The 13,472-nt window shown below is 39.5% G+C and overlaps 2 protein-coding genes across 4 annotated transcripts; both read left to right on the top strand.

Moving 5' to 3' along the window:
• Positions 1 to 122: 122 nt before the first annotated feature.
• On the top strand, positions 123 to 5,376 carry LOC306744933 (uncharacterized protein). Of its 2 annotated transcripts, none has more exons than XM_079227638.1 (7): positions 123 to 216; positions 1,159 to 1,336; positions 1,712 to 1,831; positions 2,823 to 2,879; positions 3,377 to 3,601; positions 4,569 to 4,691; positions 4,777 to 5,376. In XM_079227638.1, the coding sequence occupies exons 2-7, from the start codon at positions 1,160 to 1,162 to the stop codon at positions 4,837 to 4,839; spliced, it is 765 nt and encodes a 254-aa protein (XP_079083764.1). In that variant the 5' UTR covers positions 123 to 216; position 1,159; the 3' UTR covers positions 4,840 to 5,376. The 2 variants fall into 2 exon arrangements, with proteins under 2 accessions (XP_079083764.1, XP_079083763.1); XM_079227637.1 differs by having other exon boundaries at positions 4,774 to 5,376.
• Positions 5,377 to 5,711: 335 nt separating this feature from the next.
• On the top strand, positions 5,712 to 12,355 carry LOC306745069 (uncharacterized protein). Of its 2 annotated transcripts, none has more exons than XM_079227803.1 (7): positions 5,712 to 5,817; positions 6,760 to 6,937; positions 7,313 to 7,432; positions 8,543 to 8,599; positions 9,097 to 9,321; positions 10,289 to 10,411; positions 10,496 to 12,355. In XM_079227803.1, exons 2-7 carry the CDS (start codon positions 6,761 to 6,763, stop codon positions 10,556 to 10,558), a joined length of 765 nt encoding a protein of 254 aa, XP_079083929.1. In that variant the 5' UTR covers positions 5,712 to 5,817; position 6,760; the 3' UTR covers positions 10,559 to 12,355. The 2 variants fall into 2 exon arrangements, with proteins under 2 accessions (XP_079083929.1, XP_079083928.1); XM_079227802.1 differs by having other exon boundaries at positions 10,493 to 12,355.
• The last annotated feature ends 1,117 nt before the right edge of the window (positions 12,356 to 13,472 follow it).

The raw sequence follows: 13,472 nt of genomic DNA, 5'->3' as shown, positions 1-13,472 counted from the left end.
TATTATCAACACAACGTACATGTATATCTTTATGTTCAGCAAAGGGTTAAGTTTGTTTACAGTTGCCAGAGGGAGGTACTTCTGGTAACAGGTTGGCTCTCGTCCTTCTCCTTCCTCTTCCAAACAATAACTGCGCAACAACCTGTTTCAGCCACTCTTCGTCAAGTGGAGTGCAATAGTTTTGAGTTTCTCTTCCACTCTAACAGACACAAACAGGTACGTCTTTTTTCATGTTTGATTCAGTTTGTAAACGAGCCGAATTCAACGTTGGACACTCTTTATTATGTATATATGGCCCTGTGCTGCTGTGCAAGTGAATCCAGATATTTAAGACATCCAGGACTCAAACGTGTTAATTGACGAGTATTTTAAGTTCGAACTCACCAGAGGAAAGTGAAACTTATTGGCAACTTATCAGGGGAGAAAACGTTTATGCCAAGCGGGTATTAAGCGATACAAAATACGACTTATTGAAATGGGTTGAGATTTGTGTTAATCAATCCAAGATGGAGTTTTTAACTTCGCCCACGGACTGCAGGGCTCAGTGGAAGCTGGAAACTCATTTATATTACTACAGTACATGTTCGGGATCATATTGAACTCGCGTGAGACCTATTGTAGTATTTTACCACAAAAAAACTACTTTTTGTATTGTAAAATACTACAATTGGTCTAGTTCAATATGATTGAAACCCTAAATGTGTGTTTCCGTAAATTGTCGGTGCAATGCAACCTCTGGCCACAAGTGGCAGCACTGAGCACAATGCCGCTGTGCGAGCAGCACTTCAGTCCGTGAGAAAGGAAGACGTATTTAACTCATTGCAGTCAAGTTTTTAAAAAAAAAAAATTACCAAAAGGCTGTGGCTGAACATGAAACATAAAGTATATACGATTTCATATTAAAGCTGTGAATAAATACACTTGACCTACATAATGCTTGCAGACCTTAACGAACCAGTTACACCTATAAGCACAGACATTACTCATCATCATGTACATCCTGCACGTGGTTTGCACACTCATTTGCCATCTTATTATCTCAAACTAATGCAGTCTAATACAACAGGCATGCAACACTCATTCTACCTTCATAAGAACGTTTTTTCTTTTCTTTTCAAAGAGGTGTTGAATCAATTTAATGGTAATTTTTAATTGCAGGATGTCTGTGACCATGACCAAGGCTGAGGGGGTCACTGTGTTCACCATGACCTCTGACCCCCAAAGTGTTCTTCCTCCACTGTGCCAAATCCTCAAAGGCCTTTGCTACAGCCCGGTGTGCTGCTCTGTGTCTCAGCACCTGAAGAGGGTCCAGAGAAATTCCCAGTCAGTACTGGGGGTGAGTTGCAACCTTAATTATGTCTTAAATTGCTCCGTTGAATTCTGCCTGAAAGCTTGTATGCTACATTGCATTTTTTTTACACATTTTTAATTTACTACTTTTTCTTTCCCCACCCAATTCTGATTTAAACTTTGAGTAAACATTTTGTTTACGTAAAGTAATTCAATTCAGCGTGTCATTTATTTTTAATAGAGTTTCTGTGAGTGACGTTGTGTTTATATACCTGCATTTAGAGAGAAGGTGGTCCAGTAACAGTTACCAGTATGTTCTGCACAGCATGGTTGTTCTCCAATAACTAGAACAGCGTCACCTGGTAACTGCAGTCTTACTGTACAGGTGTGTGTCGTTCATACCATGTTTCCTCCTCCGCAGGCTCTGCACATTATGGTTGGGTTGCTCAACATCAGCCTCGGACTGATCCTTCTCTGCAGTACTTATGACACTTATTGGATGATGAGGGAAACCATGTTTCCAGTGTGGATCGGAGCATTGGTAAGCAAGAGAATGTTGTACTTGTTCTTTTGTGTCCTCACCAAATTACAACCAAGTTTTCCTTAAAAAGAATGTACACCTGTCCTGCCAAGTCTCTCCCAAAGTGATGCTATGTTTGTTTATGTTGTGTCTATGTTTATGTTAACTTTAATTTGGCTGATCAGTCATTTCCAAGGAGATCATTGAACAGCTTTCCCAATTTTAGGGTGCACGTACAAGGATTTTGTTTTGGTGCATAACAGTAAACACAATGTGAAAAGCAAGATGGTGCACATGTACAACAGAAACAGTGGAAGAAATGTTCAGATTTCTGCTGCAGTGTGCAATATATTGACCAGGCTGGTTGACAGGTTGACAGTATTAAGTAAAAAGTACAAATGCGGGGAGATATTAAAGATGTGCGTGCATGTAACATATAACGCCAGTCATCTGGGACAGTCTGGATACACACCTTGAACTCACTTTGAGGTCTCAAATGACAAGAAATCCACAAAAAAAATCACTAATTGATCGGCATCAGATAAGCATATTTTAATTGTTCCATGTTTTGACGACCTTACAGAATTCTGCCTGAAGCCAAGTAGCGCTGGGCAACATATCAATATGGATTGTTATATGAGACTAGATATTGTCTTGGGTTTTGGATATCGTAATATGACATAAGTGCTGTCTTTTCCTGGTTTTAAAGGCTACATTACAGTAAATTGATGCAATTTTCTGAATTTAGCAGACTGTTCTTGCTGTTCCTTTATTAGCTTTTACTTACTTAGTTATTATATCCACATTATGACGATTATTTAGTCAACCCTGCAATATTGTTTCAGAAATGATATTGAGGTATTTGGTCCAATATAAGTTATTAGATTTTTCGCCCTGCCCTAAACTCAAGTGTGACAGTGATACGTAGCAGGTGCTTTGTCTCTGACACGTATGAACTTTTTGTGTGGAGGAGTGAACGCTTACATATTTTTTTTGTCTTTTCTCTCTCTAGAATTTGTTGTTTGGCATCACTGGCATTTTGTCCGAGAAGTGCCCCAGTCCATGTCTGGTGAGTAGTTCATCCTCATGCTGCCTTTTAAAAGTACTATTTTATTTGATTGTCATCATGTAGTCTTAATACAGTGGAGGATAATTTTGTACACACATCCGTTACATATATGTAACGTTTCTCTGCCGGAGGACTGGAGGTGGAATTTGGGAGCGAGTCCCTGTTCCAAAGGGGGGAGGTATTATGTATGTCATCCAGCCTGGGAACACCTCAGGGTCCTCCAGGAAGAGCTGGAAAACGTTGCTTGGAAAAGATGATGGATGTTCCATATCTCTCAAGGATGCACACACCCTCATTGCCTCTTGTGTATACAGTATGTATTTTCATTGGTGGGTACAATAAAGGTTCAGTGTCTTGCTCCATGGCACTTTGGCCGAGTTGCAGGGGTTTCTCAAAATAAGTACCAGCCCACCAAGCTGTGGAGGCTGAGATAATCTGCGGCTTTTTGAACTTCATGAGAACAAATTGCCTGTTGTGTTTTGTGTCTTGCATTGTAGGTCATCGTCAATGTCATCCTGAATCTAGCAGGAGTTGCTTTCTCCATTGCAGCTATCGTACTCTACAGCATCAATATAGCAACCATAAGGCTGTGGTGGATGTGTAACAATGAGGATTCTTACTACTATTACCGTTCACGCAATGAACAAACCACAGCTTCCACTGCATCTCCCGGGCAGAAGTACATGGAGGAGAAATGCTTGGAGGGCAAAGAACTGGCTCTGGTAAGTGTGAAAAATGTCTTTCCAGCCATCAAAATACATATAACTGATGAGTGTAAAACAGAGGGCTTTATTATTTCACATTGTCTTAAAAGTTACCATCCATGATAACCATGTACACACTTATACCGAGGTTATTATGAAGAAGCTTCACAGAGAATTAACTAATGAATATAAACCAGTGATGAATTAATTAATACAAAATTAATCACCAATGATTTTAATTATTTATTGAAGTAGTTTATCAAATGAAAATGGCAAATAGGAGCGGGCTTCTGCTTTTCTCTTTTTTGTGTTATTAAGATTTTGGGGTTTTCTGACTCTTGGTCGGACAAAACAAGCAATTTAATCTTGGGCTCATGGAAATTGTGATTGCCTTATTTCTTTTTATTTATGTAATCTAAAATACATACATTTCATAGAGAAAACACAATCGTAATAGAAAATGTATGGTAGTGCATTGTATTCATAAAACAATTAAAAAGGCCTTGTAATTATAACCTATCTCTTAGTTGTGAGATTGTTTTCTCATATCTATGGGAAAATGTTATGTTAGTTTTCAGTCACTGTTATTTGTGAGTAATATGTATGTTGTTATTATTTTTGCGGTATTATATTCCAGGAGTATTCAACCAATCAGTCCTGACGACTCAATGCCGTTATGTTGATAAGTAGATGGATGTTAAATAAAGCAGAAGTATCCTGCACGTCGTTACCGGAGAGTTAATGTGTAAGACTTGTGTATTCTTTATATGTTATTTTGTAATTAAAGGCATGTTTTCCCCTAATCTCCAGATAGTAAGTCATAATTATGAGATGAGGTCTCCATTTCTTTTTCCCTTTGTGAACACGATGCAGCGCGAAATAAAAGCCAATTTGAATACAAATATGAAGATGCCACATTTGAATGATATGAGCCAAGTAAAAACAAATATTTTAAAGTTAACACTGTTTTCTTGTGTCCCACCAGATGCTTTTGAGAAGCATGAATGTTCTGCTGATCGTCCTGTCAGTCCTGGAGCTCTGCCTCGTCATCAGCTCTGCCGTCATGGGGATCAAGGCTCTGAAGAGCCGTGGGAAGGGAGAAAAGGAGGTGAGAGCTTTGAAAATCACAGTATTTCTGCACCTTTTGAATAAAACATTAGTTTTACTGACATAATTTTTCTCTTTAATAGAAGACGGGTGACCCAGAACACTACAAACCACTGCTGGAGGAAGTCACTAGTCACCCCACAGCTTAGATAACACTCTCTGCTGTGTGCTGTCTATAATCATTTGCATATATTCATACCATTGATTCTATGTGCTGTAACTTTAATGATTTACACAAATTCAACCCGTACGGCCTCTGCCAAACTTCTGGGAGTATATTTTTTATAATAACTTGCACTAGATTGTATATGCTCCTGTCCATTTCATCCTCTGTTGATGTTTAAAAAACTGTTTCCGTTGATTATGATTTTCTATCGGGTAATGTGCCTTACATTCAGCTTGTTTGTGGTGAAAGGGAGGGTCATTCACATGTGTGTGACAGACACCCACATGCATGGACTGATGGGCTTCTTGTTTTCTATTTTACAATATAAAACTATATTTTAAAAAAGCGATTGAGTGTTACATATATTTTGGTGTATTTCTGCTCTGTACTTTACATTAAATCTGAAAAGCATGGCGGAAAAATTGTATCAGTATAATATATAGTTTTGCTCTTTATGTACAAATAGAAGCGATAATTATAAAGTGTGGGGTGAAGGAGATTGTATATTTAAAAAAGGTAATTATAGTCCCCCTTTTTGAAATTATGTTTCTGGAATAAAAAAAGGAAATGATCAGTTCAATAAAATGATGACACTTGGCTCAGCAGCAGTGTCAATCCAACTGACGTGAACACCCTGTGTCTCTGGGTGCAAAGTAGCAACTGAGAAGTGTGTTTCTCAGTAGCGTGTCAGCCAAACATGTGGCTCACATCTGGAGCCCGACTGGTTCCTGGCTCCTGCGCTGCATATTATCAACACAACGTACATGTATATCTTTATGTTCAGCAAAGGGTTAAGTTTGTTTACAGTTGCCAGAGGGAGGTACTTCTGGTAACAGGTTGGCTCTCGTCCTTCTCCTTCCTCTTCCAAACAATAACTGCGCAACAACCTGTTTCAGCCACTCTTCGTCAAGTGGAGTGCAATAGTTTTGAGTTTCTCTTCCACTCTAACAGACACAAACAGGTACGTCTTTTTTCATGTTTGATTCAGTTTGTAAACGAGCCGAATTCAACGTTGGACACTCTTTATTATGTATATATGGCCCTGTGCTGCTGTGCAAGTGAATCCAGATATTTAAGACATCCAGGACTCAAACGTGTTAATTGACGAGTATTTTAAGTTCGAACTCACCAGAGGAAAGTGAAACTTATTGGCAACTTATCAGGGGAGAAAACGTTTATGCCAAGCGGGTATTAAGCGATACAAAATACGACTTATTGAAATGGGTTGAGATTTGTGTTAATCAATCCAAGATGGAGTTTTTAACTTCGCCCACGGACTGCAGGGCTCAGTGGAAGCTGGAAACTCATTTATATTACTACAGTACATGTTCGGGATCATATTGAACTCGCGTGAGACCTATTGTAGTATTTTACCACAAAAAAACTACTTTTTGTATTGTAAAATACTACAATTGGTCTAGTTCAATATGATTGAAACCCTAAATGTGTGTTTCCGTAAATTGTCGGTGCAATGCAACCTCTGGCCACAAGTGGCAGCACTGAGCACAATGCCGCTGTGCGAGCAGCACTTCAGTCCGTGAGAAAGGAAGACGTATTTAACTCATTGCAGTCAAGTTTTTAAAAAAAAAAAATTACCAAAAGGCTGTGGCTGAACATGAAACATAAAGTATATACGATTTCATATTAAAGCTGTGAATAAATACACTTGACCTACATAATGCTTGCAGACCTTAACGAACCAGTTACACCTATAAGCACAGACATTACTCATCATCATGTACATCCTGCACGTGGTTTGCACACTCATTTGCCATCTTATTATCTCAAACTAATGCAGTCTAATACAACAGGCATGCAACACTCATTCTACCTTCATAAGAACGTTTTTTCTTTTCTTTTCAAAGAGGTGTTGAATCAATTTAATGGTAATTTTTAATTGCAGGATGTCTGTGACCATGACCAAGGCTGAGGGGGTCACTGTGTTCACCATGACCTCTGACCCCCAAAGTGTTCTTCCTCCACTGTGCCAAATCCTCAAAGGCCTTTGCTACAGCCCGGTGTGCTGCTCTGTGTCTCAGCACCTGAAGAGGGTCCAGAGAAATTCCCAGTCAGTACTGGGGGTGAGTTGCAACCTTAATTATGTCTTAAATTGCTCCGTTGAATTCTGCCTGAAAGCTTGTATGCTACATTGCATTTTTTTTACACATTTTTAATTTACTACTTTTTCTTTCCCCACCCAATTCTGATTTAAACTTTGAGTAAACATTTTGTTTACGTAAAGTAATTCAATTCAGCGTGTCATTTATTTTTAATAGAGTTTCTGTGAGTGACGTTGTGTTTATATACCTGCATTTAGAGAGAAGGTGGTCCAGTAACAGTTACCAGTATGTTCTGCACAGCATGGTTGTTCTCCAATAACTAGAACAGCGTCACCTGGTAACTGCAGTCTTACTGTACAGGTGTGTGTCGTTCATACCATGTTTCCTCCTCCGCAGGCTCTGCACATTATGGTTGGGTTGCTCAACATCAGCCTCGGACTGATCCTTCTCTGCAGTACTTATGACACTTATTGGATGATGAGGGAAACCATGTTTCCAGTGTGGATCGGAGCATTGGTAAGCAAGAGAATGTTGTACTTGTTCTTTTGTGTCCTCACCAAATTACAACCAAGTTTTCCTTAAAAAGAATGTACACCTGTCCTGCCAAGTCTCTCCCAAAGTGATGCTATGTTTGTTTATGTTGTGTCTATGTTTATGTTAACTTTAATTTGGCTGATCAGTCATTTCCAAGGAGATCATTGAACAGCTTTCCCAATTTTAGGGTGCACGTACAAGGATTTTGTTTTGGTGCATAACAGTAAACACAATGTGAAAAGCAAGATGGTGCACATGTACAACAGAAACAGTGGAAGAAATGTTCAGATTTCTGCTGCAGTGTGCAATATATTGACCAGGCTGGTTGACAGGTTGACAGTATTAAGTAAAAAGTACAAATGCGGGGAGATATTAAAGATGTGCGTGCATGTAACATATAACGCCAGTCATCTGGGACAGTCTGGATACACACCTTGAACTCACTTTGAGGTCTCAAATGACAAGAAATCCACAAAAAAAATCACTAATTGATCGGCATCAGATAAGCATATTTTAATTGTTCCATGTTTTGACGACCTTACAGAATTCTGCCTGAAGCCAAGTAGCGCTGGGCAACATATCAATATGGATTGTTATATGAGACTAGATATTGTCTTGGGTTTTGGATATCGTAATATGACATAAGTGCTGTCTTTTCCTGGTTTTAAAGGCTACATTACAGTAAATTGATGCAATTTTCTGAATTTAGCAGACTGTTCTTGCTGTTCCTTTATTAGCTTTTACTTACTTAGTTATTATATCCACATTATGACGATTATTTAGTCAACCCTGCAATATTGTTTCAGAAATGATATTGAGGTATTTGGTCCAATATAAGTTATTAGATTTTTCGCCCTGCCCTAAACTCAAGTGTGTTTCGTTATTGTACATCTTAAACTTTTAGCTCTGAGATGACAGTGATACGTAGCAGGTGCTTTGTCTCTGGTCTGCCTGTGTGAGCGGTGTGATGAGGTTTACCTAGTTTCCCTCTTGCTGCTCAAAATGCGGTTCACTCAGTCAAAGTGACACGTATGAACTTTTTGTGTGGAGGAGTGAACGCTTACATATTTTTTTTGTCTTTTCTCTCTCTAGAATTTGTTGTTTGGCATCGCTGGCATTTTGTCCGAGAAGTGCCCCAGTCCATGTCTGGTGAGTAGTTCATCCTCATGCTGCCTTTTAAAAGTACTATTTTATTTGATTGTCATCATGTAGTCTTAATACAGTGGAGGATAATTTTGTACACACATCCGTTACATATATGTAACGTTTCTCTGCCGGAGGACTGGAGGTGTTATTTGGGAGCGAGTCCCTGTCCCAAAGGGGGGAGGTATTATGTATGTCATCCAGCCTGGGAACACCTCAGGGTCCTCCAGGAAGAGCTGGAAAACGTTGCTTGGAAAAGATGATGGATGTCCCATATCTCTCAAGGATGCACACACCCTCATTGCCTCTTGTGTATACAGTATGTATTTTCATTGGTGGGTACAATAAAGGTTCAGTGTCTTGCTCCATGGCACTTTGGCCGAGTTGCAGGGGTTTCTCAAAATAAGTACCAGCCCACCAAGCTGTGGCGGCTGAGATAATCTGTGGCTTTTTGAACTTCATGAGAACAAATTGCCTGTTGTGTTTTGTGTCTTGCATTGTAGGTCATCGTCAATGTCATCCTGAATCTAGCAGGAGTTGCTTTCTCCATTGCAGCTATCGTACTCTACAGCATCAATATAGCAACCATAAGGCTGTGGTGGACGTGTAACAATGATGATTCTTACTACTATTACCGTTCACGCAATGAACAAACCACAGCTTCCACTGCATCTCCCGGGCAGAAGTACATGGAGGAGAAATGCTTGGAGGGCAAAGAACTGGCTCTGGTAAGTGTGAAAAATGTCTTTCCAGCCATCAAAATACATATAACTGATGAGTGTAAAACAGAGGGCTTTATTATTTCACATTGTCTTAAAAGTTACCATCCATGATAACCATGTACACACTTATATCGAGGTTATTATGAAGAAGCTTCACAGAGAATTAACTAATGAATATAAACCAGTGATGAATTAATTAATACAAAATTAATCACCAATGATTTTAATTATTTATTGAAGTAGTTTATCAAATGAAAATGGCAAATATGAGCGGGCTTCTGCTTTTCTCTTTTTTGCGTTATTAAGATTTTGGGGTTTTCTGACTCTTGGTCGGACAAAACAAGCAATTTAATCTTGGGCTCATGGAAATTGTGATTGCCTTATTTCTTTTTATTTATGTAATGTAAAATACATACATTTCATAGAGAAAACACAATCGTAATAGAAAATGTATGGTAGTGCATTGTATTCATAAATCAATTAAAAAGGCCTTGTAATTATAACCTATCTCTTAGTTGTGAGATTGTTTTCTCATATCTATGGGAAAATGTTATGTTAGTTTTCAGTCACTGTTATTTGTGAGTAATATGTATGTTGTTATTATTTTTGCGGTATTATATTCCAGGAGTATTCAACCAATCAGTCCTGACGACTCAATGCCGTTATGTTGATAAGTAGATGGATGTTAAATAAAGCAGAAGTATCCTGCACGTCGTTACCGGAGAGTTAATGTGTAAGACTTGTGTATTCTTTATATGTTATTTTGTAATTAAAGGCATGTTTTCCCCTAATCTCCAGATAGTAAGTCATAATTATGAGATGAGGTCTCCATTTCTTTTTCCCTTTGTGAACACGATGCAGCGCGAAATAAAAGCCAATTTGAATACAAATATGAAGATGCCACATTTGAATGATATGAGCCAAGTAAGAACAAATATTTTAAAGTTAACACTGTTTTCTTGTGTCCCACCAGATACTTTTGAGAAGCATGAATGTTCTGCTGATCGTCCTGTCAGTCCTGGAGCTCTGCCTCGTCATCAGCTCTGCCGTCATGGGGATCAAGGCTCTGAAGTGCCGTGGGAAGGGAGAAAAGGAGGTGAGAGCTTTGAAAATCACAGTATTTCTGCACCTTTTGAAAAAAACATTAGTTTTACTGACATAATTTTTCTCTTAATAGAAGATGGGTGACCCAGAACACTACAAACCACTGCTGGAGGAAGTCACTAGTCACCCCACAGCTTAGATAACACTCTCTGCTCTGTGCTGTCAGTTACCATGAACTATAATCATATCCATATATTTATACCATTGATAAACTTTAATGATTTACACAAATTCAGCCCGTACGGCCTCTGTCAAACTTCTGGGAAACTTCTGGGAGTATTTATTTGATAATAACTTGCACTAGATTCTATATTCTCCTGTCCATTTCATCCTCTGCTGATGTTTAAAAAAACTGTTTCCGTTCATTATGATTTTCTATCGGGTAATGTGCCTTACGTTCAGCTTGTTTGTGGTGAAAGGGAGGATCATGCACATGTGTGTGTGACGGACACCCACATTCATGGACTGATGGGTTTATGGTTTGCTATTACAATATAAAACTACAATTTAGATATATTTTGGTGTATTTCTGCTCTTTACTTTCAATCTGCAAAGCGTGACAGAAATTCAGTTTAATATCTAGTTTTGCTCTTTATGTACCAATAGAAGTGATCATTTTAAAGTGTGGGATGGAGGAGATTATATATTTTGAAAACGTAATTATAGTCCCCCTTTTTGAAATTTTTCTGGAATAAAAAATGAAATGACGGTTTAATAAAATGATGACACATTTGCTCAGCAGTGTCAATCCAACTGATGTGAACATCCTGTATCTCTGGGGGCAAAGTGTTTTTTGTTTGTTTGTTCTATCAGCCACTTAATGTCCACATTTCACAGTTTCTATCTCTGGATGATCCTTGCATTCAGGATATTTGTGTGGTTGGTATCATGTGTAATCTGAGTGGGAATTTCCAGTTTGCCCTTTTGTTAAATTGCACAATCACACCAAGCCTGTTTTAACTTACTCATCATGCTGAAAACATTCACTCAAAGGCTTTTAATATGTAATGCACGTGCATCCATTTTATATTCATTCAGTTAAGTCAAATGCAAATGTACATCTGTTTATTTGCTAATTTGGACAATAATTAATCATTATTTATTTATTAATTATTTTTAACTGGTTTTCAAGCTTTAAAATGGAATTAAGTTACTGTATTTACTGTACTCTGAATCCTAAATGAGAAACCTGTAGTGACTTTATTGATTTTGATTATTATGTAATCTTGGCATCGCTACTTTTACTGAAATATAGCTTATTCTGGCACTGCTGGTTACTTGCCATTTGTGAAAATTAGGCTCTTATTTTTGAAAGAATGTGATGGGAAGTTTAATATGTGTTGCTGAGAAGTGAACAGAGGCAGCATAGACAGAATAACAGGCAGAATAACCAGACGGTCACAGGTACAGAATCAAATCACCAGGTGAGTTCTCTACACAAACAAGCTCATGACTAGGGTTGGGTACCGAGAACCAGACCGAAAAGCAATGAATTCAGATGGTGCTGAAAGGAAATGTCATAAAAGTAGGCCTTATTACAACAAAGTAAACTATACCAAGGGGTTTAGCTCGCAGTGAATGATGCACGGAGTGAATGTTCATACAGGTGGTTACAGAATGTGGCTATCTGTAGTTGTTGATGCTTGTTACCTGCTTACATTTAGGTTTACTTGGAGCAAATGAAAGGGAATACTGTAGTGGGTTATGTTAACACTAAGCTAGCTATTTTTTTATGATTTTTTTTTTATCTGCCCATAATGCTAGTGTTTTTCTCTGTACATTGAAATCCTAGTTTGACTTGATTATAGTGAATTGGATGCCTTCCATTTCAGCCCATCATACAATATTTATCATTCGATAATCAAGATGTACTTAAAATGTTTGTTTTTAAATTTTTTATTCATGTTTTTCTTCTTCTATTAAATGGTATATTTGACACTGAACTAGTTCATCTTTATCTCAGTGATAGTGTCCAAATGAGCATACAATATCACTGGTTTGTAAAAACTACAACTCAAGGTCAGCTGCACTTAAAGGTGGAGTCTGCGATTCTAATCAAATGGACCTTTTTGTCACATTCAGCGAATATCTATTTGCCTGTTCTCTGCGCTGAAAACAAATCTGGTGTTAATACACAGCTTTTGCTCTGCAAATGGGAAAGACACAACTATTCCGCTTGTGGAAAGGAGCACTGATGGATACATCCATCCATCCATCCATTATCAGCCGCTTATCCGGGGTCGGGTCGCGGTGGCAGCAGGTTCAGCAGGCCGACCCAGGCTTCCCTCTCACCCGCAACACTTTCCAGCTCATTCTGGGGGACCCCGAGGCGTTCCAAGGCCAGCCGGGAGATATAATCCCTCCAGCGTGTCCTCGGTCTTCCCCGGGGTCTCCCACCAGTTGGACGTGCCTGGAAAACCTCTAATGGGAGGCGTCCAGGAGGCATCCTGACTAGATGCCCGAACCACCTCAGCTGACTCCTTTCGACACGAAGGAGCAGCGACTCGACTCCAAGCTCCCTCCTGATGTCCGAGCTCCTTACCCTATCTCTAAGGGTGAGCCCGGCCACCCTGCGGACGAAGCTCATTTCGGCCGCTTGTATTCGAGATCTCGTTCTTTCGGTCACGACCCAGAGTTTGTGACCATAGGTGAGGGTTGGAACATAGACCGACCAGTAAATGGAGAGCTTCGCCTTCCGGCTCAGCTCCCTCTTCACCAGGACGGACCGGTACAGCGCCTGTTTTATTGCTGCAGCCGCACCGATCCGTCTGTCGATCTCCCGCTCCACCTTACCCTCACTCGTGAACAAGACCCCGAGATACTTGAACTCCTTCGCTTGGGGTAGGCAGTTTGTCCCCACCTGGAGGGAGCAATCCACTGGTTTCCGGCAGAGCACCATGGCCTCAGATTTGGAGGCGCTAGCTCTCATCCCTGCCGCTTCACATTCGGCTGCAAAACGCCCCAGTGAATGCTGGAGGTCACAGTCCGAGGAGACAAACAGGACCACATCATCCGCGAACAGCAGAGAGGCGATCCCGAGACTCCCGAACCGG

This window comes from Taurulus bubalis (assembly GCF_910589615.1).
Source record: "Taurulus bubalis genome assembly, chromosome: 12".
NCBI classification, from domain to species: domain Eukaryota; kingdom Metazoa; phylum Chordata; class Actinopteri; order Perciformes; family Cottidae; genus Taurulus; species Taurulus bubalis.
This window is presented reverse-complemented; position numbering and strand designations above follow the sequence as displayed.